At 29.7% G+C, this 26,655-nt stretch overlaps 1 protein-coding gene across 1 annotated transcript; it reads left to right on the forward strand.

Moving 5' to 3' along the window:
• The first annotated feature begins 693 nt into the window (after positions 1–693).
• On the forward strand, positions 694–24,385 carry nyo (nyobe). Its single transcript, XM_065499163.1, has 7 exons — positions 694–1,184; positions 8,157–8,317; positions 9,597–9,798; positions 13,924–14,175; positions 14,243–15,186; positions 15,281–15,496; positions 24,066–24,385. Exons 1-7 carry the CDS (start codon positions 706–708, stop codon positions 24,332–24,334), a joined length of 2,523 nt encoding a protein of 840 aa, XP_065355235.1. The 5' UTR covers positions 694–705; the 3' UTR covers positions 24,335–24,385.
• Positions 24,386–26,655: the final 2,270 nt, after the last annotated feature.

Below are 26,655 nucleotides of genomic sequence, written 5' to 3' on the forward strand. Positions count from 1 at the left end.
GTAAGGAGTTTGGCTGAAAATGGTCAGGATGGGATTAGTAGGCGGGGCACCTATCTTTTTCGAATATCTGGAGTAGGACTACAATTGTGAATGTCTTCAAACTTTAGACGAATCAATTTCATATCACGACATGAAGTTTAACAAAAAATGAAAAGGACATAAACAGGAGGGGAGTCACCTCCCATGATGTCAGGTTCTGGGTAAAAATACTCAGAAGTAAAATTTTCTTTAAAGAAATTAGGGTTGAAGTGCGAAGGTTTAGCAAAAATTAATAATTTTCTAGAAAACTGGTGAAAAATGCAAATGTAATTTTGTTATAACAAATCTAAGCTTACACTAATGCACATAAATCCTTAAATTATTTTCCCAGAACTTGTTAAACTATTTTGTAAAATATCAAATCACATTAAATAACAAATTAGTTACATCATTCAGTTTCACTACTATAAAACCCTTAACAAACCACTACAAATTTTATAAAATAAAATCATAATATCATAATTACCTAATTACATTTACAGACTTTTTAAAAAGTAATAAAACCTAATGATACTATTTTAATTCGCTCATAAAAATTATAACAACAACCATTATATAAACTCATAAACAAATTAAACTAATAAATACCATTTTTTTTTTCTTTCTTTCCTTGCAGACATTTTTGTGTTAACTAGAAAAAACTAAAAAAAAAAACAGCTAGCCAACATGTTCTTACGCAAAAGTCTAGTATATTTAATGCTTTTCTTAGTGATCAGCTCAGCGTCAGCTGCCCGCAAAACAAAACGTCCCGTCAAGCCGGCCAAAACATTTCCCCGCACAAATGTAACACCTTCACCACAACAAGCAGCCGTCAGCTCAGCAGCCCAACAGCAACAGGCCACCTCAACAACAACAACGTCTACGACTACACCAGCACCGATCATTAAACAGGAGAATGTTAGTGTTGAGGAAGCTGATCTAACAGGAAATGTTATGAATGACAGTGAATTGCCAAAACCATTGGATGTGGCTGTGGCCGCTGCTGCTGCCGCTAATCAAGCGAACGGAAATGTACAACAACCAGAGCAATTGCAACAAGAGTCAAAGACTGAAATGCCATCGGATTTTGAAGGCGGCGATAATGGTGCTGGTATGATTGAAGAGGAATGTGATCCGGATATGATTGGTTTTGAAATTATAACGGGGTAAGTGATGTAATTAATTATAAAATTGAGTCAAATTGATGTGGTTGGCAAATAATAATAAAAAAACTATGTTAAATAAATGGGAGCAGAAAGATAATTTGTATATATATGCACATTTTATTGGCATAACAAATAAGAGACAAGATAGTTTAAAGAAAACTGTTAATTCATTTATTATAGTTAAAGAAAATAACTTAGTAGTTCTATTCAAAAACCTTAGAGTGATTTATAGAAATATTAAAAGCAATGGATGACACACTCTAACTTCCTTTTAGGCAACATTTTATAATTGTTTCAATCACATCTGTGTAATATGTAAGATTGATCGAGATAAAAACAAGTAAGAAAGTATGGTCGGTCAAGCCCGACCATATAATACCCTACACTTATTAAATGAGCAAAAACATGTTTCCTTTAAAATATCAATAATTTATATTCGTGACTGATTTTCGGAAGTGGGTCTTATATGGGAGCTATGACCAATTATGGACCGATCAACATGAAATTAAGACGTGTGATTTACGTCTTTATGAAAGTTATTTATGTTGAATTTTGTGTGTTTGCCAACATTTTTAAGAGATTTATGCACGTTAAGGTGATATTGGAGCTATGACTAATTATTTCGTATAAATAAAACTCATTTGGAGCGAAATTTGTGTGGATACATATATAAATTAAACATTTATGACCGATAAAGTCCAATTTCTGGAGGACATTGTCTGGGGCTTAGGTGAAATGATGGACCGATTTCAGCGAACTTCAATAGGCTTGGTTCTTGGGCCGAAAAAATTATATGCTCCAAATTTGATCGAAATAACTTCAAATTGATTTGCGAGATTTTTTTTTCAAATGTTTATTTAGCTTTTGTTTTCAAACATTTGTACAATATCAATGAACTTTTCCCATCTTTCTGGGAACATATGGATTCTCAGCCAAAAAAACTTTCCATCTTTTGAGGCCAAGAACGAATCAAGTCAAAAATACACTGTTCCAAAGTGAAACGTAAACCAGAGAGAGCCTTCTGCATCAATTGAAACAATGTAGTAGTCGGGAGCGGCAAAACTTCCCAACCACTTCATTCTAAATACTTTTGTCATGATGGAATATTATGGTTTCATGTCTGACATTTTGGGCGTTTTTCAGCCAATACTTTTAATACAGGTTGCCTGGTCTAGTCAGATTTCAGCAGCTCATAATACATAGGACCCATTCGCCCTCAATAAGTACAGAGAATTACCTTAGCGCCATGAATATTTTGCTTTTGCGTCGATTCAGCTGGTTGGTAGGGTTTCACATACGATCACTTACGCTTCAGGTCATTGCAATGGATCCATTTTTCATCACAAGTAATGATTTGATGCAAAAGTGATTTTTCATTTGGAACATGCAAAATCGTCTTTCAATATCACTCGGCTTAAATTCGTATGGTACCCAATTTCCCTGCTTTTGGATGAATCCTGCTGCTTGCAAATGTTTTGAAATTGCTGCTTGATTTTTTTATTTTTTTCTCTTAGACCAGCACTCAGGGGATGACTAATACTCATCCTAACTATTGTGTTGGAACTAGGAAAATAGGTTATGGAAGGGAGAATAGAGGGAGTAGTGTTTGTGAACATATGATTTCAATTTTCCAATTTTGAAAGTGACTGGAAAGACTTCAGGAGGAAGCTTATTCTACATACGGACAGTATGACTAAAGAACGATTTTTCCCTGTAATGTGTTGTGCGATCCACTGTCCAGTCGACAACGAATTGATGTGCCCTTGCCGAAGAGCGATTTCGGGAACAAGTTCCCCAATTTCAGCAGAGCACATACCATTGTAGTATCGATATAACAGTGAAACACAACCCACATTGTGACGATGTTACAGTGAGTCAATAGAGCTGGATAAGAATCTTTGCCCCCTTCTGTACGTGGTCGAGTAACTTTAAAATAGACTTCGAAGCACCAGCCCACACATGAGAGTTGTATTCCATTTTAGGTCGGATATAAGTGGTGTAAATAGTAAGGAGATCAGATGGAGTGAAGTATTTCTTACACTGATTTAGAAAACCAAGGCACTTGAATGCTTCTTTCGACACTCAGTGCGGACATCGCACTGAATACTCATGCCCAGAACATCAACAGCTTCTGATTCCTTAATAGTTACACCTCCCATAAAAACAGATGGAGCAATGCCATCCAATTCCTGGTCTTCAAGCTTTTTTGGCTGACCTTTGCGATCTTTATCTGCCGTGTCAAAATCCCCACTTCTGATCCGCACAAACCATCTCTCGCACGTTGAAAGCGAGAAGTAAAAAAATACGACATTTTCGAAGCAAAAAAAACTTTGTGGTTTACACTATAATGTTCAATAGCTACAAAATGACATATAAGTTATTAAAAACCAAAACCGGTTCTTAAAATTGACAAGTTCCGCCAGAGTAGTTTGGGTAGATAAGTCACTAACAGATGTGGAAAGTACCATCATCAGAATGACTTGCTCCTAATAATTCTCTTCTTCGTCGGGTTCAAGACTGCAAACACATTCGAATCCGAATGTATAACTTCGAACAAAATATCTTCAATTTAATGTTCATTTAGTACAAGCAGCATCCTTACAAAATAATATATATTCTGTAGAGAAACGCTATATATAAAACCTATTTCAGTCAGAGTGGTTAGTAATCTAACCACCATGTGATTTATAAAAGAATATAGTATAAAATATTACTTTGTTAGCACAAGCCAACCAAACAAACACTAAATAACAAAGTAACACTGAATTTTATGAACAATAAACACTCTGTCAATAGAGCAAAATGCCAATAGATGTCACTAAAATTGTTTAAAGACTCTGGAAAAGGTGGTTAGAAAAGTAACCACTAAACCGGAAAGAGTTAAATATCATTATTTTACAATTATAATTCTTTATAATAGTCTACGATATCAATATAATGTTATAAGTAAAATAACTATTAGTATATAATTGTAATTTGTTATAATTATAATAATTTATTATAATGAAAGGAAATGCATTATGGCACTATCATGATTTAACACGTTCCTAATATGTTATAATTCATTATAACATAATTATAATGGGTTGTAACAAATCTAGTTTGTTTTTTAGATTTATCTTTTAAATTTCTACAAACCGCAATATCAATATTATATAACGCATAAACTTTTAACAAATTTCATATCCTTTTTAGCTTCTAACAACTAACTATTTATCAAAATTTCCCTAAAATTTTTGTTTTCTGATTCAAAGATATAATTTAACTGTATTCGATAATAAACCATAAACATGTTTTCATTAATAACTGGCTTTCATTTGATTTGATGCTAAAGTCTTTTGTTTATCAAACAAATAAAAAGTGAAATTCTTTTATAGCATCCAAACAATGACATTTATATAATATTTAGAAACATTTGGCAAAAGCTGCAACTCTCATTTAATTGATAATAAAATTTTTTATATACAAAACATTCACTCTTAAATTGTTTAAAATAATGCAAATTTCTTTACTACAATTTTGGATGCTAAATTGTAACGGTTACTCATGAAATTAACTTTTGCTTTTTTTTATCTAACCAAAATTGTTAAAAATACGTGGTGTGTTTTTATTGTGTTCATATTAATATGTTAATTTAATGTTAATTTGTTAAACAATATTTGATAGCTTTATTTTCTATTTTATTGTTTAACTATGGAAACATAAAAATACATATGTTATTTCCTAAATTGTTGCTCACTTATATCTCACATCGTTTAACAAATTCTTTTGCTTAGTCATGGCAAAGTCATGAGTCAAGAGCTGTATTGTTACATACATTTTTTCATAGACTCATCTTGCCATCATATAATTGTTATTAAACCTTCATCATCATTATAAAAACGTAGTCACTGAACTTTCGTTTTCATTCAAAAACATTATAAAAGCCAGCAAAAAAATCCAAATGTGTTAACTACGTGTATTGTTTTACTTGTTGTTAAAGTGCGAATACTTTTTTTTAATCTTGTTTTATTGATACGTTATGATATTTTAGTTTTAATTTTTTCTTAAAATTGGTTTTATCAAGATTGAAAGTGTAATTTATTTTGTGACCATGTATATGGTTGTAGGAAATTAAGTTTTGTTTTTTGTTTCTGTAGAACTGTTAAGGCGTTAAATTGTGCAGATATGTTTTAATAGAGAGAAATTTATTATTTTATATCAGATTGCAATATGTGGGTTTTTAAAAATGATAAAAATTGTTGTTTTAAGCTAAGGAGTCATTAATAGAAATTAGAATGTGAGAAAATTTTTGAAAAGTCTTTAAGAGTGTTGTATAATAGAGCAATTAATGTGCGGAATTTGAAACGAAAGCTCTGTTATTAATTGTTTATTCCAGGTATGAGCTGGCCAGAAAATCCGTAAGATCTTTCGGAGGCATTTGTTAAGAAACACTTGAAGACATTGTGTATCACGTGGTGCCATGTTCGAATACGAAGAAACGTCGATCTGTATTACAATTGATCCGGAGCGATTTTGTTTTGGGTATATTTTCAGCGCTACCAGTTTTGCGATCTCACTGATGGTGGACACTTTGGACTGCATCTCTAAAAATGAGTGGCTCAGTAGACATATGTGATCGGCATAATCCAAGTCCTCCAATCGTCCTTGTAAACCCCATACAATACCTCTCCTCTGATGGCTTGTTGCCTTCTGAATCACAATATCGAGGACGCAGTTAAAAAAGAAGAGGTGATAAAACACAGCCTTGTTTCTTGCTGCTCAGTTGTTTCTAATGTAACACACGGCTGATGGCATTCTCGTACAGGGCTTTGATTAGCTGAGTTAATTTTTCGAGTACACTCTTGCATACCAGCGAGTTCCATATGACATTATGGTTGAGTGTGTCACAGGCCTTCTCAAAATCTATGAACACGAGGTACAATGGAGATCTACATTCCACTGATTGTTCAACGATAATCCTTAGACTTGATCAACACAAGATTTTCCGGAGCGAAAGCCGGCTTGCTTATTTCTGAGTGATGGGAGAATTTTTGTCGAGAGTATTTTGTTTAAATCACCTTTATGGGAAGATTTATGATGATTCCATCAGACAAATCGGCAAGCAAAGATTCATGAGCCAAAAATGCTTTTATAATGGGTTCCAGCAGTCGTTCACTGGTTATTCGGTCGACTGTAAGTAGTTCTGGAGAGATATTATCCAAACCAGGAGATTTTTTTGGTTTGAGAGATCTTATCGCTTCGCTAATATCACTTATTTCAGGGCAATCAGTAGATATGTCACCATTTGGTGTATGTGAAGCACATCCGCAAATGGGTTGACACTGAGCAGTAGATGTTGATAGCATACCGGAGTAAAAGATTTCCCATAGTGTAACTTGTTGAGATTTCGATGTTATAAGTTCTCCCACCTCGTTTTTTAAAGGTTTTCCTGTCGATGAGTATTTGTATTATGTACTAATGCAGGTACATAATGGTTTGCAGGATTTTTTCAAACATTTAGCTTTTATTTTGCAAAATCTGTACGATATAAATTTATTCAAAGTATTGGCCACTGTTAGCTATGACATTTTCCCATCTTTCTGGCATTATATGGATTTCGAGCCAAATGAACTGCTCATCTTTTGAGGCCAAGAACGAATCAAGCCAATATCGGATACTCTGTTACAAAGTGAAGCGTATCCCAGCGATCACGTTCTACATCTGGACTATAAAACGGGTGAGGTGAAACTTCCCAACCGCTTCATTATAAATACTTTTTAGAAGGTATTTCAACATGTGGCCGAACGTTGTCATGATGGAATATTAGGTTTCATGTGTTTCCGCATATTCTGGGTACTTTTCCGCCAATGCTCGCTTCAAACGATTCAGTGACCTGAGCAGACCATCATAGGGATGGTCTTCACAGATCTCAGTAGCTCATAATAGATAGGACCCTTTTGCTCCCACCAAATACAGAGAATTACCTTAGCCCCATGGATATTTGGCTTTGGTGTCAATTCGGCTGATTGGCCGTGCTTCACTTAAGATCTCTTACTGTTCCGGTTATTGCAATGAATTAATTTTTCATCGCAAGCAATGGCTCGGTGCAATAATGATTTTCTTTTATAGCGTTCGGGAATCATCTCAGTCATGTAAAATCTTCTTTCAAGGTCTCTCAGCTTCAATTCGTATGACAACCAATTTCCCAGCTTGAGGATTAATACTGCTGCTCTCAAACATTTTGAAACATTTTGCTGCTTGACTAGCTCCTAATGATTTTGCAAGCTCTTGTTGAGTTTGACAGCAAAATTCATGTAGTAATGCCTCCAATTCTTGGTCCTCAAACTTTTTTTGGCTAGCCTGGGAAATATTTGTCTTCCGTGTCAAAATCACCACTTCTGTACCGCCAACTTCTGTACCGATTGCTCACCATTTGCTTTGGTGAGCAATCGGTATGCTTCACCTGCACTTTTTTTCAAATTAAAGAAGTAAAGCAAAACTTCTTGCATGTGACGCTTTGTTGGTACAAAATTTGACATTTTCGAAGCAAAAAAAAACTTTTATTGTTGACAGATATTTAGGCTACATAATGACATATAATATATTAAAAACAAAAGTCGCGTTCAATAGTTACGCCATCTATTGCAGGTCTCACATTTTTAAGTCAATCTCCCAAATAAAATCATGATTATTATTATCTGATGAATTATAATTTATTGAAATTGTTTAATAATATATTTAAATTATGGTATAAGTTAGTAAATGTCTTTATAATCATTTTATAACACTTACTATACAATAAAATTATGGTTAAATCTTTATTAGAAAACTTCCTCTAAAAAATATATTAAATCTTTTTTCACTGCAAAAACACTTAAAACTTATTACAAAATCTCATGGAAAAAAATATGTAACAAATACAAAGTATAAATAAATAAAATATTTTATAATTTATTTTCCTACATTTCTGCTCTTCCTTATGCATTACAGTTATGTATTATCGGCGCCATCAAAATTGCTTGACACACTGCCTGGTACACTTATGTTGACCGATTGCTTAGAGGCTTGTCAGATAAATGAATCATGTACGGCTGTTAATTATGAAACCGGCTTATGTGTGCTATTCAAAACCACAGCGGATAAAACACCAGGTAAGTTGCAACAAAAAAATAAAATAAAAAAAATCATAAACACAAACATTTGTGTTGAGCAAATCCTGCTAACTTAAAATGTTTTATATGATTTCTTAGCAGTTTAGTTTTTATTTTACATTTTATTTTTTATGCTGACCTATTGCACGAAATTCTAGTGCTGTCAGATAAATTAACTGCCATGTCTTAAATGGGGGGCTTGTCTTATAAACTTGTCCTTGTTATTTTGTGATTGAAAATATAAACAAAAATTATAAAAACTTTACGCGTTCATTTGGCCAAGTTAAGTTTGTAAGGAAAAATACTCATATAAAATATATATAAAGAAAGCCACAAACAAAATCTAACTATAGGCCTGTTTTTAATAACTGGTTTCCCGGCTAAATGTCTTGGTTGGCAAAATATAGTATGTAGACAAACATTTATTCGCATATAAAAATGAAATCAAGTAACACAAAATCATTTTGCCAACGCCTTAACGCACTTTGTAAAGAGAGAGAGGAAAAAAAAACACGACAAAAAATATAAAAACTCAAAAACACATAAAGTATAAAAACATTAAAAAATAAGCACAATGGAGCGGATGTGATTGAATAAAAATATAAATAGGATTTCGAAAAGAACAATTCTCAACAACTTTTTAATGACTTTTAAAAGAAAATCAAGATTTTTAAAGAATAAGGGCTAAAAATATGCTAAAAAAAAACAAAAGAGTTGAGATGCAAACCTAAAAAAAATGTACTGAAATTTAAAACTGAACTTGATTTTTTATATCTTCTCTTACAACTTCATTCTTAACAGAAAAAACCAAAACCAAACCAGCAGGCCATAGTGTTGCCTCTTGTAATGCTGAATGTTGGAGCTGCTGTTGTTGGTTTCTACACACTACAAGCCTTTTTTAGTGCCACAAAACAACAAAAAAAAATACTATATACAAAACGACAAAGATTATATTGGCCTTCGTCTGATTTCTTAACGCCTGTTAATTTTTTACTGCCAAGCAACAACAAGTGCGTGTTTAAAATATGCAATTTTATAGGCAGGCTCAACATTAAAAACTTACACACACGTTCACGAAATAAAAAGGCCAGGCACTGGTTTTTAGCCAAAAAAAAAATAAAACGAAAACATAAATGTTGAAAGATAAAAAAAATAACAAAAAACTAGAATCTTAAACTAGACATTTACTCCAATAACCGTTATAGAATAATAAAAAAAAAATGCGTAGAAAAAAGCGAAATAATTTTTTATTATTTTTTTTATTATCATCTATTTTTAGGATCACTTTCACGTTCACAGTACCCAGTTTTTACAATTTACGCACAGAAATCTTGTTTGGGTGTACGTCCTTGCTCTAAAGCCTGGTGCATTGATCGTGTACAAAACTATCGTTTAGTTGAACATGTTAAATCCAGTCAGAATGTGTATTCAAGACGTGATTGCTTGGAATTGTGCTTGGGTGAAACTGAATTTACATGCAGGTAAGTTTTTTCGCATAAATAAATGTCAGTTCTTTGTTGCGTTTTACAGGCAAAACAAAACAAAAACTAAAAGAAATCGAAATGGTTTATGAAAAAGTGAAAAAATTCAAATAAATATGACATGAATATGATTAAGTATTTTGATTAAACATTGAGACATATACAAATTTAACACAGACATATAAATCATATTATTTAAAGAAATAGTTAATACCACACATTATGCAAATTATTTATTTAAACACACAAAAGAATATATTTATGAATAGAAACATAAAAAAGGTGATTATGAATTATTATTTATTAAAAAATTTACACAAAATTAACAAAATATTTTTTAAACTTTCCCACACTCATAGAAACACAAAAACCAATCATCACTTATCAACACTAATTATCATATCATATAAAAACTATTTAAAACTCTAGGTTAACAAACAAATTGAATATTTTTTTCTAACAATAATTCTACATTTACCTAACAAATTACCCATATTTATTTTCAAAACAATACTAAGCAAATTTTCAAAGTATTGTTAAAAAAATTATAATTTTAAAGGAAAATAACTTAAATTTTTTGAAATACACTTTCCAACACTACTAACAAAATTGCACAAATAATAACTAGAAATCTTCATTAAGTCCTAAGTAAAGAAAATTCCTTAGTATTAAAAAAATACAAGCCACTTAAGCCAAGATATAAAAAATTCGTTAGCCACGAACCGGATGATATACGTCTGAAACTATAAATTTAATGGAGAAAAACTGTGTTTTCAGTTTTTAATTTCGTCCTTTTTTAAGGATTTCAAAGTTTCAAAGAAGTACATTTTTCAAAAAATATTTAAAAATACTTCTGTTATTCCAACAATGACAACTTGTATGTCAAAAGAACAAGAAGATTTGTAAAATATTTTGTATTATCTTTATTTTATCCTGTAAGGATCAAAAGATGTCAAAAATGTCCTTTAAAATGTTTATCCTTTAATATCCTTTAAGATTGCCAATAAATTCCTTTTAAAAAAATAATGCGTTAAAGACCCAAATATTCTATACTAAATGTCAAAATTTCATCCTTTATATATATATATATAAAGGTCAAATTAAAATATAAAAAAAAAATTTATTAGTATACAAAAAAGTTTTATTAAGAAAAGTACATGTTTATAAACTACACCACCATAGTTGGGGAGGTATAATGGGTTAGGCCTGTTGTTTGCAACATACAAAAATATTGTCCCAACACCCACCTTAAAGTATACCAATCTGCTCAGGATCAGTGTTTAAAAAACTAGACTACAAGTAGCAGTAGCAACGAAAAAACACATATATTCTAGTTAAAAAATTAATAAAAACTCGGAGTCAATAATTACTACTACTACTGCTACCTTCACATTTTGGTAGCAGTAGTTGTAGTAGTACTAATAAAAGAAAAATTTAAAAGTAGCAGAGTAATTTATTTTCTATTGCTACCTTAAAAAAGAAAAAGTTTGGATGTAGCAGTCATTAGTTTTTTATTAATTCTGCTACTTTTAAAATTTAGTAGTAATAGAAGTAGCAGTTGAGGTAGTAGAAGAAGTAGCAGTTAAGTAGCAGTTGAAGTAGCAGCTAAGTAGCAGTTGAGGTAGCAATAAAATAAGTCAAAAATAAAAATCTTCAGCCAAAAAATTATATTATGTGTTGTTGTTGTGAATGTATATTTGTGTATGTTGGTCGTGTTGTAAACAAAAGTTCGGCTTTTTTGTTATACACACAGAAAACACGATCTTTCTGTTAGCAACACGAACATCTGAGACGAATAAAAACGAATAATTCTTTCAAACTCTCTCAAAACAAAAACAACACACAGTGTTTAATTCTGTCAATTTTGGTGGTATGACTGAAGATTTTCTTTTTTGACTACTTTTATTGCTACCTTAAATGCTGCATCAACTGCTACTTTACTGCTACCTTAAAAATTAAAACTCGATATAGAGCAGTAGCAATGATTTGTATTTTTATGCTACTACTCCATTTACAATTCATGTTTTATTACTACTGCTCTGTTAAGAGTTTTATATTTTGAAGGTAGCAGTAGTTTTAAAAAAACAAGAAAACGAAAAAAGACAAATGCTACTGCTACATACACTTTTTTGAAGCAGTAGTTGTAGTAACAGTTAAAAATTTGTTAGTTATCGTAGCTTTTTAAACACTGCTCAGGGTCACTTTCTGAGTCGACTAAACGATGTCCGTCCGTCTGTCTGTCCATCCATGTAAACCTTGTATATTTCCCCAAGGACAAAGGCTATTGAATTTGGTTAGAATCAGACCATTATTTATCGTAGCCCCCATACAATTGGCCTATTTGAAAATAGTTAAGCTCTCATAAATTATCTTAATTATAAGCATATTCAAACCAAATTCAAAAATAAAAAATCAAATAATTCAAATTTAAAATATTTTTTAACACTTAAGTAGTTAAGATAGAAGGATGAAATTTTGGCATGTGGTATTCAATATTTCGATCTTTAACTCACTATTTTTCTAAGAAAAAATTATTGGAAATCTAAAAGGATATTCAAGGATAAAAACTTGAAAGGACATTTTTGACATCTCTTGATCCTTACAGGCTAAAATAAAAATAATAGAAATATTTTACAACTCTTCTTGATCATTTGACACCAAATTTGATATAGTAGAATGATCAGAAGTATTTTAAAACATTTTTTTAAAAATGTACTCCTCTGAAAATTTAAAGTCCTTTTAAAAGGAAACAGAATCACGAAATGAAAAACTGAAAACGTAGTTTTTCTCCATTTAATTTATTGTTTCAGACGTATAACATCCGGTTCGTGTCTAGTATTGAGTGTCGTACGGTGTAATAATGCACTTTAAATATTATATGAAAATCCATGGATTTAAGCTTGAAACTTACAAAATATATAAAAACTCATAAAATATCAAAAAATCCAAAAAAACATTTTATAACACTGCACTTGAGCAAAAATTAACTTCTCTTAAATTTTAGCTAAATCTACGTAATATTTTAAATATTTTGTATGAATAGTCAAGCTTTTAATAAAAAAACCTGCAAAACATAAAACCACTTTCCAACACTATTCACAAAATTTCATAAATTTCTACCAAATGTATTATTCAAGTAATACCAATAGCTTAAGGCATTTATTATGACATTTAAGTTCTTATATCAACAAAAATAAAAAAACGTTGTCCAACACTATTAATATTTTTTTAGCAAAATATAACTACTCGACTTTCTTAAGCCAAATCTTATTGAAAATTTAAAGTATTATTGCAAAAATTCATGAATTTAAGCTAAAAACTGTAAAAACTAGAAAACCATTTTCCAACACTGTTCACAAAATTTCAAAACAATTCTTCTTAGGGCACTGCTACACGTTCAATAGATATTGTTATATTTGGATCGCGATCTATTGTAATGGATCACTCAAAATTAGGCTATTCTGCGATTTGGATCGCGATCCATCAATACTGCATGCTACACGTTCAATAAATATCGCAATAATGGATCGCGGTCAATATATATTGAACGTGTAGCAGTGCCCTTAGAGTCATAAGAAAATGTATTTTATAAGTATTATTGGAAAAACATGTTATTTACGAAAAAAAATCAGTGAAAATACTAAAGAGTTGTTGTATATTATGAACGAGTTTAAAATTCGTCCTTCCTTCATAATTTACAACATTTTCATGAACATTCTGTTGAGATGTAAAACACCGCTAAAGCTTTTTTAAAGCTTAATTATAATAACAATTAACGTTTTTAAACACTGTATAAAACTCATAAGAAATTAATACTTTTCAACACTATAATAAATATTAAGCTTTACTAACACTAATTAACCAACACCAGAACATAAACATGTCTTGATGTTAACTATTTTTCGAAACTTTTCATTACTTTTCTAACTTTTAATAGCTATTTATTTCTGTTTGCCTGGATATAACTCTAATTTTCTGCTCTTCACTTTTTCTCTTTATTCCTTTCCCTTCATTCTATCCATCTTGGCTTTGCCTTTCAACTTTAAAATTTTCATCTTGTGTGTGTGTGTGTGGTTACAAAATTTTGTTTATTTTTACTCCCCGAAACCTACAAAAACAATACAGATCGGCCAATTATTATCATCATTCTGGTTTGTGTGAATTATCTGATATGGATCGTATTACTTTGTCTGGCTCCAACAATGTGGAACCCTACGATGGTGCTGACTACTTGGAGAACAATTGTGCCGAAGAGCCCAGTAAATTGTGTGAATTCAAGAGACTTTCGGGTAAAATCTTAAAGACAGTCGATTCAGTGTATCAAGATATCAACTCTATTGAAGAATGTCGTGAATTGTGTTTGAACTCACCATACAGGTAGGAACTCTCTTTAAACTAATTTAAAATGCTTTATTTTTTTAATATTTAATTCATATTTTTATAGATGTCATTCTTATGATTACAACGATACTGGTGATATGGTATGCCGTTTGTCCCATCACTCTCGCTCTACTTTAACCGATGTCTTGGATCCCTATTTGGATGTTGCAGAGGCTGCCACTTATGAATTGTCTTCTTGCTATAATGTTTCGATTGAATGCAAAGCGGGTGAAATGATTACCAAGATTCGTACCTCCAAATTGTTCGATGGCAAGGTTTATGCCAAGGGCTCACCCAAGCATTGTGCGATTAATGTAAACAACTCATTGGAATTCGATTTCCGCATGGGCTACAATGATTTGGAATGTAATGTACGTCAATCTGCCTATGGCCGTTATATGAACGATATTGTTATACAACATCATGATATGATTGTGACCTCCTCCGATTTGGGTTTGGCTGTATCCTGCCAATTTGATTTGACCAACAAAACCGTTTCCAATGATGTTGATTTGGGTGTTACCGGCGAAATTGAGTCTTCGTTGAGCGAAGAAATCATCATCGACTCACCCAATGTAATCATGAAGATCACTTCTCGCGATGGCAGCGACATGAAACGTATTGCCGAAGTTGGTGATCCCTTGGCCTTGAGATTCGAGATCATCGATCAAAACAGTCCCTATGAAATTTTCGTTCGTGAATTGGTTGCTTTGGATGGTACTGATAATGCTGAGATTACCTTAATTGATGCTCATGGTTGTCCCACCGATCAGTATATTATGGGTGCTGTTCAGAAAATGTCTCAGAATCGTAAATATTTGGTTTCTCAATTTGATGCCTTCAAATTCCCCTCTTCGGATGTTGTGCAATTCCGTGCTTTGGTTACCCCTTGCATACCCAGATGTGAACCAGTTGTGTGCGACAATGAAGATGCTGTGAGTGGTGATTTGAAATCGTTGGTTTCCTATGGCCGCAAGAAGAGATCTATTGTTAATGGTACAGATGCTGGTAAGTTGGTTTTTTTGTTTATTTAAGGGGGAAGGGATGGGATATTCTTTGTTGTTTTATAGAATGTTAATGTTTATATATTTGTGTATTTTAGCTGAATTCTTGTTGTCCTCTACCCATTTGCATCGCCAGCAACGTGATGCTAGCCAAAAGCCAGCCGATGATAAAATTTTATTAACTGAATCTATACAGATCACCGATAAATTTGGTTTCAATCGTGAAGATGCCAATGCCTTGAATTCTGCTGAAACACGTGAAAAGATTTACTCGGGCATTACGGAAGAAGCTATCACTTGTCTCAATGGTTATGGTAAGTACTACTATAAAATACAACTTTTACTAGATATTACAGCTCAACAGGTTTTCGCTAAAAATCACACCATATAAATTTAAAACCGTTAAATTTAAAAAATAAACAAAAATGCTAGTACTGTTGAAAAACACCAAATTTTTGCAAAAAATTCCTTAAATTCAATAATTATTTTACAACACTGTAAAGAAATTTAACTCTGAAGTAGAGAACTTTCTTCCTAACAACACAATTCAAAGAAATTTTGAAGTATTATTAAAAAAACATTGTATTTTAGTGAAATACTTGAACAATTAAAAAACGTTTTCCAACACTACTAATAGATTTAGCTAAAAACTAACTAAGATTATTTTTTAGGACTCAGATGGACACATAATTTAAGTATTAATACAAAACAGTGGCATTAAGGACATAAATTTGAAAATTTAAAAAAATGTTTTCCAACACTGCTAATAATTTTATTTAAAAAATGTTGGAATAATGCCCTCAAGTCTCAAATACAATATATTTTAAAGTATTATTAAAAAATACTGTACCTAAGCTCTGAAATTTCATTATTAAAAAACTTATTTTCCAGCACTACTTAAGAAATGTTAACAAACATATTCGCATATATTCCTGCATCTTAACAAACACGAGACAATATTTATATTTTATACATTTAATCATGTATTTGCCGTAGTTTCAATAATTTTCACTAGATTTTGTATAAAAACACTTAACCCTTGATTTATATTACAAATATTGTTTTCCTTACCTAAACAACTGACCCAAAAACATTGAATTTTAAAGATGATTTGATGAAATTTCTTTTAATAGATTTCTAGTTAAAAATATTTCAATTTACAATTTATGGCTAGAGTAAAATATAAAAAATAAATACAAATTATTTATTTCTGTAGTGTATTTATTTTTTTTGGCAACAAAATGAAAAAGAGAGAGAGTTCGTGATCAGGTCACTAGTTCAGTAGTTTGAACATGATACAATATGTTGTGTTACGGTTGCTAATCGTGCAAACCATAAAACAAATGTTTTCTTTCCAAAGCTTGACACAACCATCCAAATAAAAAATGTAAAAAATATGGATAAGACATAAAAAACAACAACACGTATCTATGTATATAAAAACAGACACACAACTGTGGTAAAAAAATGTTGCCAAAAAAAAAACAAATCCATACAAAGAAAGCCACTAACATGATGCAGCAGCAATCATCATCATACATGCTCAGAGAGATAAGCGGACATATTCGTTTGTCTTGTATTGTATTGTATAAGGTATTAAATGTCTGTTTAATCCTGTAAGAAATAGTTTAGAGCTGGATGAAGCAACCATAAACAACGGCTTTACCACCTGTTGTGTTAGAAACAAACACACTCTAGAAATAATCCAGCAATCTTAGTTGCATATGTGAGTCAAAAAAGGAGGTAACTTACATTTTTAACAAATATTTAAGAGTTTGTATTAAAAAGATTTATCTAGACTTTAGCAACACCTCAGCAATTAATTCAGTTTTTGAAAATATGGTTTCTTATAACTATTTTTCAAAGCCTCTTTATTCCTTTTATCCAATAAAAAAAAGGTATTTAAGACCTTTTTCAACTATTCTATACATAACATTTTATAGTTTTCCTATTCTAACCCCACATGGCTTCTTTTGATTTCTAAACAATTCCTGGGAATAAATAATCTAGTTCCTAAAGTTGTTAAAATGTCTTCAAGCGCCACTTCTTTTCTTCAGTTATTATTTTTATTATGATTGTTATTATCCAAAAAATTTATATTGCGGTCTATTACAAATTTCATCAACCCACTTGAAATTTGCTTTTCTCTAGACCGTCTTACTGTCTGTCTGTTTTGACTTAAATATGGCTTGTGCTTAAAGTTTTCCTTTATTTAAACTTACTATACCCAGTAAAGAGGTATGCATGTGGTAGGTAATCTTATCATTATTTAACGATTTAACATTTAAAATCTTAAAATAAGATTTCCACGTAATTCAAACATTAACAATGTTTTAGAGCATCAAACATTCTACATAAATACTAGACCTTGTAGCCGTTTGGAATTAATGTAATTTTGATGATAATTGTAAGACGATTAAACAAATTTCTTTTTCAAAGGGAAATTATAGGAATTTTTTAAATTGTTTTGTTGAATACGAGTAGGTAGGTTCTATGTTTTTCTGTTTGAAAAGAAAAACATGACCATAAACAAATATCAACACTTTCTCTTGTCTTGCATTAGAAAAAAACAATAGTCAAGGTAAACTAGGTAAATTTGTTTGTTTTAACTTTAAACGGAAACAGAACAATGAGGTTTTTCATATAAGAAACATGAAAGAAATGTGGATAAAAAAACTTTAATTTATATGCAGAAATTGTTGAATTGAAAATAAATTCCTTTTCATTTTGGGTTTTTTTAAACATGTGTCTAAAGTCTTTTGTTTTAAAATGACATCAACATTATACATTTTCACCACCCTAAATTTTTTTGGTTAACTCAAAAGAAATACAGACAAATTTCTATTTAATAGCTTAAAAATTAAAAACCATTTTACAACACTATTAATATATTCAACCAAAAATTAATTTTTATATTGCTGTAAGCCATCACTACCAAAATATGTTAAATATTATTTAAAAAAAAATAAATTTATAATGAAAATTTCCAAATTAAAAAAAATCGTTTTCCAACACTGCTAAAAAATTTATCTCAAAAGTATCATTTATTTTTCCTTGCATCTTAAATAAATGAAATTTTTAAGTATTAACAACATAAAACTACATTAAAACAATAACAAGGCAATTAAAAAAAAAGTTAACCAACACTACTTTTAAATATTTTTAAAAATCCAACAACACCTTAATTAATAAAAATATTTAGGTTTTATCAAGCAAGTCTAGTATCTGAGTCATAAACTTGAAATAAACCATAAAATATTTCCCAAAAAAACTAAATTTATAATGAAAATTTCCAAATTAAAAAAATCGTTTTCCAACACTGCTAATACATTTGCATCTTAAAAAAATTAAATTTTTAAGTATTAAAAAAATAAAACTACATTAAAACAATAACAAGGCAAATTTAAAAAAAGTTAACCAACACTACTTTTAAATATTTTCAAAAACTTGCCTAAATAGTTTGTAATACCTTAATTAATAAAAATATTTAGGTATTATCAAGCAAGTGTAATATTTAAGTTATAATCTTGAATTGAACCATAAAATATTTTCCAACACTGCTATTTTTATACCCTACACCACCATAGTGGATAGGGTATTATGCGTTTGTGCAGATGTTTGTAATGCCTAAGTCTAACACCCACCTTAAAGTATACAGATCGACTTAGAATCACTTTCTGAGCAGTGTTTAAAAAACTAGACTACAAGTAGCAGTAGCAACGAAAAAACACAAGTAGTCTAGTTAAAAAATTAATAAAAACTCGGAGTCAATAATTACTACTACTACTGCTACCTTCACATTTTGGTAGCAGTAGTTGTAGTAGTACTAATAAAAGAAAAATTTAAAAGTAGCAGAGTAATTTATTTTCTATTGCTACCTTAAAAACGAAAAAGTTTTGATGTAGCAGTCATTAGTTTTTTATTAATTCTGCTACTTTTAAAATTTAGTAGTAATAGAAGTAGCAGTTGAGGTAGTAGAAGAAGTAGCAGTGAAGTAGCAGTTGAAGTAGCAGCTAAGTAGCAGTTGAGGTAGCAATAAAATAAGTCACAAATAAAAATCTTCAGCCAAAAAAGTATATTATGTGTTGTTGTGAATGTGTATTTGTGTAAGTTGGTCGTGTTGTAAACAAAAGTTCGGCTTTTTTGTTATACACACAGAAAACACGATATTTCTGTTAGCAACACGAACATCTGAGACGAATAAAAACGAATAATTCTTTCAAACTCTCTCAAAACAAAAACAACACACAGTGTTTAATTCTGTCAATTTTGGTGTTATGACTGAAGATTTTCTTTTTTGACTACTTTTATTGCTACCTTAACTGCTGCATCAACTGCTACTTTACTGCTACCTTAAAAATTAAAACTCGATATAGAGGAGTAGCAATGATTTGTATTTTTATGCTACTACTCCATTTACAATTCATGTTTTATTACTACTGCTCTGTTAAGAGTTTTATATTTTGAAGGTAGCAGTAGTTTTAAAAAAACAAGAAAACGAAAAAAGACAAATGCTACTGCTACCGTTACATACACTTTTTTGAAGCAGTAGTTGTAGCAACAGTTCAAAATTTATTAGTTATCGTAGCTTTTTAAACACTGTTTCTGAGTCGATTAAACGATGTCCGTCGGTCCGTCTGGCTGGCTGGCTATCCATATAAACCTTATGCGCAGAGTACAGGTCGCAATTTTGAAGATATTTCGATCAAATTTGGTACGTATTATTTTTTCAGCCCAAGGACCAAGCCTATTGAAACTGACTGAAATTGGTCCATTATTTCACCTAGCCCCCATACAAATGTCCTTCCGAAATTGGACTTTATCGGTCATAAATGTTTAATTTATAAATGTATCTCCACAAATTGCGCTTTAAATAAGTTTTATATACACAAAATTCATGTCACCAAATTTTGTTATGATCGGTCCATAATTAGTCATAGCTCCCATATAGACCCGCTTCCGAAAATCACTTTAACGTGCATAAATCGCTTAAAAATGTTGGTATACTCACAAAATTCAACACAGTAAACTTTCATATAGACATAAATCACACGACCTAATGTCATGGTGATCGGTCCATAATTGGTCATAGCCCCCATATAAGGCCCACTTCCGAAAATAACTCAAAAATATAAATTATTGAAATTTTAAAAGAAAAATGTTTTTGCTCTTTTACTTAGTGTAGGGTATTATATGGTCGGGCTTGACCGACCATACTTTCTTACATGTAAATGTGTTTAAAATCCTTTACAGTCTTCGAAAAACTAAACATGTCTTAGTATTTTTAGAAAGTAACAAATTTTAGCCTAGAAATTCCTAATTAAAAAATAAGCTTTCCAACACTGGAAATTAATTTTTATTAAAATATACATAATTTATTTTCTTTTTTCAAAAATTATTTTTTTAACTACATTTTACCAAACACTTCATTACAAAATCATAATTTATTTAAAAAAAAAAAATAAAATTAAAAAAAACGTCTTCCAACACTATTTATAAATTTACACAAAATTTAGCAGATATTATTGATTAGCTCAAAAATAAATAAAATTTTTAAGTATTATCAAAAAAAACCCAAAACTCAAGCTAAATTATAAAATATAAAAAAACGTTTTCCAACACTACTAATAAATTTCATTGACAAACAATTTAAATTGTTACCTTAACCCTAAATGATAAAATGCTTAAGGTATTAGTAAATAAAAACCACATTTAAATGATAATTCAGAAATAACAAAAAAACACTTACCAACACTGCTAATTTTTACACCTAAAAAGTACAGAAAATCCATCTCTAATTCAGAACATTATTAAATTTCGCAGTATTTTTAAAAAATAGTCTAATAAAAGCAGGCAATTGAAAAAATTTTACAACACTATTAAAAAATTTACCCTTAAATTAATACACATTCTTCTGTATATCAAAAATAAATGAAAATTTAAAGTATTATCAAGATATCTCTTTATTTATGGGGGATTTCATGTCAAGTGAACCAACTTTTGAAATCGATGTCTTCCGATCGGGATGAAATTTGCACCAAGGTTAGCTCTATTGGATAGTAACTCAGACACAATTTTTCAACAACATCGGTCGAGAACTCTCTGAGTTATAGGGGGTAAAATTTTGACAATTTGGTCAAACAGGGGTTTTTTCTTATCCATGTAACTTATTACCTATTGTTCTTAGCAAAATGTGTCCCAAATAGTATAGATAGCTATTTCTTCGATCTTTCGAAAAAAAATATTTAAAAAAAAAAATAAAAAATTTTTAATATTTTTTTTCCGAAATCAAAAACTTTTTTGACTTTTTTTTAAAATACGCTATTTTTTTTTATTTTTTTTTTTTCTTAAAATAAAGTTTAGATATTTTCCTTGAACACCTACTTGGTCGCTTAGTGGGATGCGAGTGGGATATCTATCAAAATAAATATTTTGTAACTCAAAACATCAAATTTTTGACTTTTTTTGCAAAATCAAAAACTTTGTTGACTTTTTTTTTTCAAAATGGACCCTTTTTTAATCTTTTTTTTTAGGTCAAACAAAAGCTTAGATATTATCCTTGAAGACCCTTTTGGTCGCTTAGTGGGATGCGAGTAGGATATCTATCAAAATAAATATTTTTTAACTCAAGACTTACAATTTTTGACTTTTTTTTTTGCAAATACGATTTTTTTTCCAAATGGGCCCTTTTTTTAAAATTTTTTTTGTAGTCAAAAGAAAGCTTAGGTCCATTCCTTTAAGATATTTTTAGTCCCTTAGTGGGATGCGAGTAGGATATCTATCAAAATAAATATTTTGTAACGCAAGACATACAATTTTTTAATTTTTTTTTGCAAAATCAAAATTTTTTTCCAATATGGGCCCTTTTTTAATTTTTTTTTTTGCTCAAAAGAAAGCCTAGGTCCATTCCTTTAAAATATTTTTAGTCCCTTAGTGGGATGCGAGTGGGATATCTATCAAAATAAATGTTTTAACACAAAAATTGTATGTCCTGAGTTACAAAACATTTATTTTGATATATATCCCACTCGCATCCCACTAAGCGATCAAAACCATCTTAAAGGAATAGGCCTAAGCTTTCTTTATAGCAAAAAAAAAAATTACAAAAAGGGCCCATTTTAAAAAAAAGTCAAAAAAGTTTTTGATTTTGCCAAAAAATCAAAAATTGTAGATCTTGAGTTACAAAATATTTATTTTGATAGATATCCCACTCGTATCCCACTAAGGGACCTAAAATATCTTAAAGGAATGGACCTAAGCTTTCTTTTGACTAAAAAAAAATTTTTAAAAAAGGGCCCATTTTGAAAAAAAATTCGAATTTGCAAAAAAAAGTCAATAATTGAATGTCTTGAGTTACAACATTTTTATTTTAATAGATATCCTACTCACATCTTCCTAAGTGACAAAATAGGTCTTAAAGGAAAAGACCTAAGCTTTCTTTTGAGCAAAAAAAATTTTTAAAAAAAAGTCCCATATTGGAAAAAATTTCGATTTTGCAAAAAAAAATTAAAAAATTGTATGTCTTGCGTTACAAAATATTTATTTTGATAGATATCCCACTCGCATCCCACTAAGGGACTAAAAATATCTTAAAGGAATGGACCTAGGCTTTCTTTTGAGCAAAAAAAAAAAATTAAAAAAGGGCCCATATTGGAAAAAAATTTTGATTTTGCAAAAAAAAATTAAAAAATTGTATGTCTTGCGTTACAAAATATTTATTTTGATAGATATCCTACTCGCATCCCACTAAGGGACTAAAAATATCTTAAAGGAATGGACCTAAGCTTTCTTTTGACTACAAAAAAAATTTTAAAAAAAGGGCCCATTTGGAAAAAAAATCGTATTTGCAAAAAAAAAAGTCAAAAATTGTAAGTCTTGAGTTAAAAAATATTTATTTTGATAGATATCCCACTCGCATCCCACTAAGCGACCAAAAGGGTCTTCAAGGATAATATCTAAGCTTTTGTTTGACCTAAAAAAAAAGATTAAAAAAGGGTCCATTTTGAAAAAAAAAAGTCAACAAAGTTTTTGATTTTGCAAAAAAAGTCAAAAATTTGATGTTTTGAGTTACAAAATATTTATTTTGATAGATATCCCACTCGCATCCCACTAAGCGACCAAGTAGGTGTTCAAGGAAAATATCTAAACTTTATTTTAAGAAAAAAAAAAAAATAAAAAAAAATAGCGTATTTTAAAAAAAAGTCAAAAAAGTTTTTGATTTCGGAAAAAAAATATTAAAAATTTTTTATTTTTTTTTTTAAATATTTTTTTTCGAAAGATCGAAGAAATAGCTATCTATACTATTTGGAACACATTTTGCTAAGAACAATAGGTAATAAGTTACATGGATAAGAAAAAACCCCTGTTTGACCAAATTGTCAAAATTTTACCCCCTATAACTCAGAGAGTTCTCGACCGATGTTGTTGAAAAATTGTGTCTGAGTTACTATCCAATAGAGCTAACCTTGGTGCAAATTTCATCCCGATCGGAAGACATCGATTTCAAAAGTTGGTTCACTTGACATGAAATCCCCCTTATATACAAAACTTGCATAATTGAAGAAAACGTTTACCAACACTACTCATAGATATTCTTAAAAATAGATGATAATTTCTTACTAAGCTAATTCTCATATAAAGCTATAGGTATTTATGAAATAGTAAGCCTATCTATGACATAAAAAAATAAAAACCCTTTTCCAACACTAATAACAATTCGAACGGAAAACAATTTTGGATAACTTCCATTCCATTATTCAAAACAAAGCTATTAAAATGCTTTAGATATTTTAAAGAATAATTTTTAAAAATAATAAACATTTTCAACAATTTTTCAAAAAATATTAAAAAATATTTTCCATTCTTGTCATTATCTTTTCTTAGGTCTCATTATTGCTGGTGCTGTATTCTTATTGGCACAATTGTCAGTGTTTGCCATCTGGAAGACAGTGCAAAATCGCTCCAAGAAAGAACGTTACTTGTACCACCAAGACTCTGCACCCTCCTCAGTCAACTATGGTGCCCCACCCACAATGGTTTACGGTTCATCACATCACAATCATGCCGCCCACCAGCAACAAGCCTCAGCCAGTGATACATTAGGAAAACTCTATGACAGTGGCATGACTGGACGTTATGGTCAACAATATTAATTTAGTAAACCAGAAAACAAAAATAACGAATATAAAAACTAAAACAAAAACGATTTAAGGAAGAAAAAAAAAACACATTTGATATGGAAAATTTCTTTCTTAAAATTAAGAATTAAATTTTGAAAAAAAGAGACTTTTTTTACTAATTAAAAAAACTATTTTTTTAAAATATGAAAAAATTAATATTTAGTTAAAAAAAAAAACAAGAAAAACATACGCTAGTAAAGTAATAGTAAAATAATTTAAACAAAATATTTAGATTTTTTAGTTAAAGAAAAAAAAAATCAATCAAACTATTGCAAATTTTCTATAACAATGCCCGCTTTTAAAAGCAATTTTATTTAAATATGAAAAAAGGTTTACAATTTATTTTAAAATCCAAAACTTGACCGTTTAACTATTTAAATGTAATGCCTTTTTTGCATAACCAAAATTGCTTTTTTAAAACCTGGCATTGTGTTCTTTTAAAAATAATTTAAAGAAAAAAACACACACTTAACGCAGGTATTATATAAAAATTAGTTTAAACATAATTTTTTATACTTCCTCCTTAATTTTAAATATTTATTTTATTTATTTATATTTTTTTTTAAAACTTTATTTATTCTATCATTTCCATGTGGCCACTAATCATGAAAACGCATATAAAAAGTTAATTTTCTATTAAAGAAAAATACAAGAAAAATGCTAAATTTTTAGAAATAATTTTGTATCAAAATATTTTATGGAATTTATATTTTATTGTGTTTTTCGAATAACTTTTTATATAGCTGTCTCTATTACTTATTTTAAAGTCTATTTATTTTAATTTCTATTGTAGTTTAATTTTTAGCATTAGTAATTTTACTTTTTTTTTTATAAAGTAGAAAAACAAAATAATTTTATTATTTTGTAATTCAAGACCGAAAGCAAAAAGGTGCTTTTAAAACAATTTAGTTTGTAGTTTTATATTACTTTTTTTTTAAAATAGAAAAAACAAAAGCTGCAAATAAAAAAAGTAGTAAAAATGAATTAATTATAATTTAAATTATTTACTTAAAGTAATTTAATATTAATCATAATGATAAAATAAAAGTAAAAAATATAAACTCTCCTTTTTTATACGCAATGTACTGATTAAGTAATAAAAACTAAATTTTTATAATAAATAATTTAAAAAAAAAAATTCAAATGTGGTTTTATTTTGCATAAATTGTTAGCTGTATTAATTTGCTGGAAATAACTTTTAACTACTTCCAAAAAATGCTATTAATATCATTTATCAACTATGAAATATTGTTTTTAGACTTTATATGTATTAATTAGTAAATTTCAATTAAGTTTTATAATGATTTATAGAAAAAACAAAATCAAAATCATTCTTTAAGAGCATAATATCATGTTGACATTTGCAGAGTTAATGATCTCAACCGTGATTAAGCTCTAATCCCATCAAAATCGAGATGATTATACATACGCTTAAATGATTTGTTAATCACTTCAAATTGACTTAAGTAAAACTTAATTAATCACATAGAATTATCTGAACATACCCCAAAATGGCCACAATAAACGTAACTTTCAGGTGTACCGCCGATAAATAAATTTTGAAAGAAGGGTTTTTTCATAAGCAACCTTAGTTAAGCCATCAATGTTCACAATTCCATCATTAATAAGTTTAAAATAACCTGCTGATAACTTTATTAAAGTATTTCTTTCCATTTTTAATGCTTTAAAGAAATGTAAATTTGTTTGTTGTTTTTACTGTCAACTTAATTATCTCAAATGTAATGTGAACGGCTTTGATTAAAATCAAATTTTTTCCAAAATTACAAGGTTCGACCAATAAATTTTGATAGAGGAGACAAAAAAAAAGACACGTGTATCGGTGTTTTGAAAGTTTACATCTGAATTTCATTTGAGGGGGTTAAAGTTTCCCAACTCTAGAACATTCTTATTGTTAATCGTCATAAGAAACCATGTGATCCTTACATTTTAGGTATAAAATGTGTTCCGCAAAGTTATGTAAAATGTTACGGGTAATATTTTTGTAGAATATGTTAACCCTCTAAATCCTCAAGGCATGGGTCTCTTTTGTCCTTCTTTTAAAAATGAGCAAAAAACACCATTACAACAGGGATTTAAGTGGTTAAAATGTTCCGCAAAAATATTATCCGTGAAATTTTACTATAAGTCCCTAAATACACAAAAACGGAAAATTCTACCAGAAAGTCAGAAATAAGACACAACAAAAGAGAGCTTACGGTTAATTTCGTATTTATTAAGAATTTGGATAGGAAGTCTTCACTAATTACATTTTTTTAGCTCTAGGCAATTCCACT

The sequence above is a fragment of the Calliphora vicina genome, chromosome 1 (assembly GCF_958450345.1).
Source record: "Calliphora vicina chromosome 1, idCalVici1.1, whole genome shotgun sequence".
Classification (NCBI taxonomy): domain Eukaryota; kingdom Metazoa; phylum Arthropoda; class Insecta; order Diptera; family Calliphoridae; genus Calliphora; species Calliphora vicina.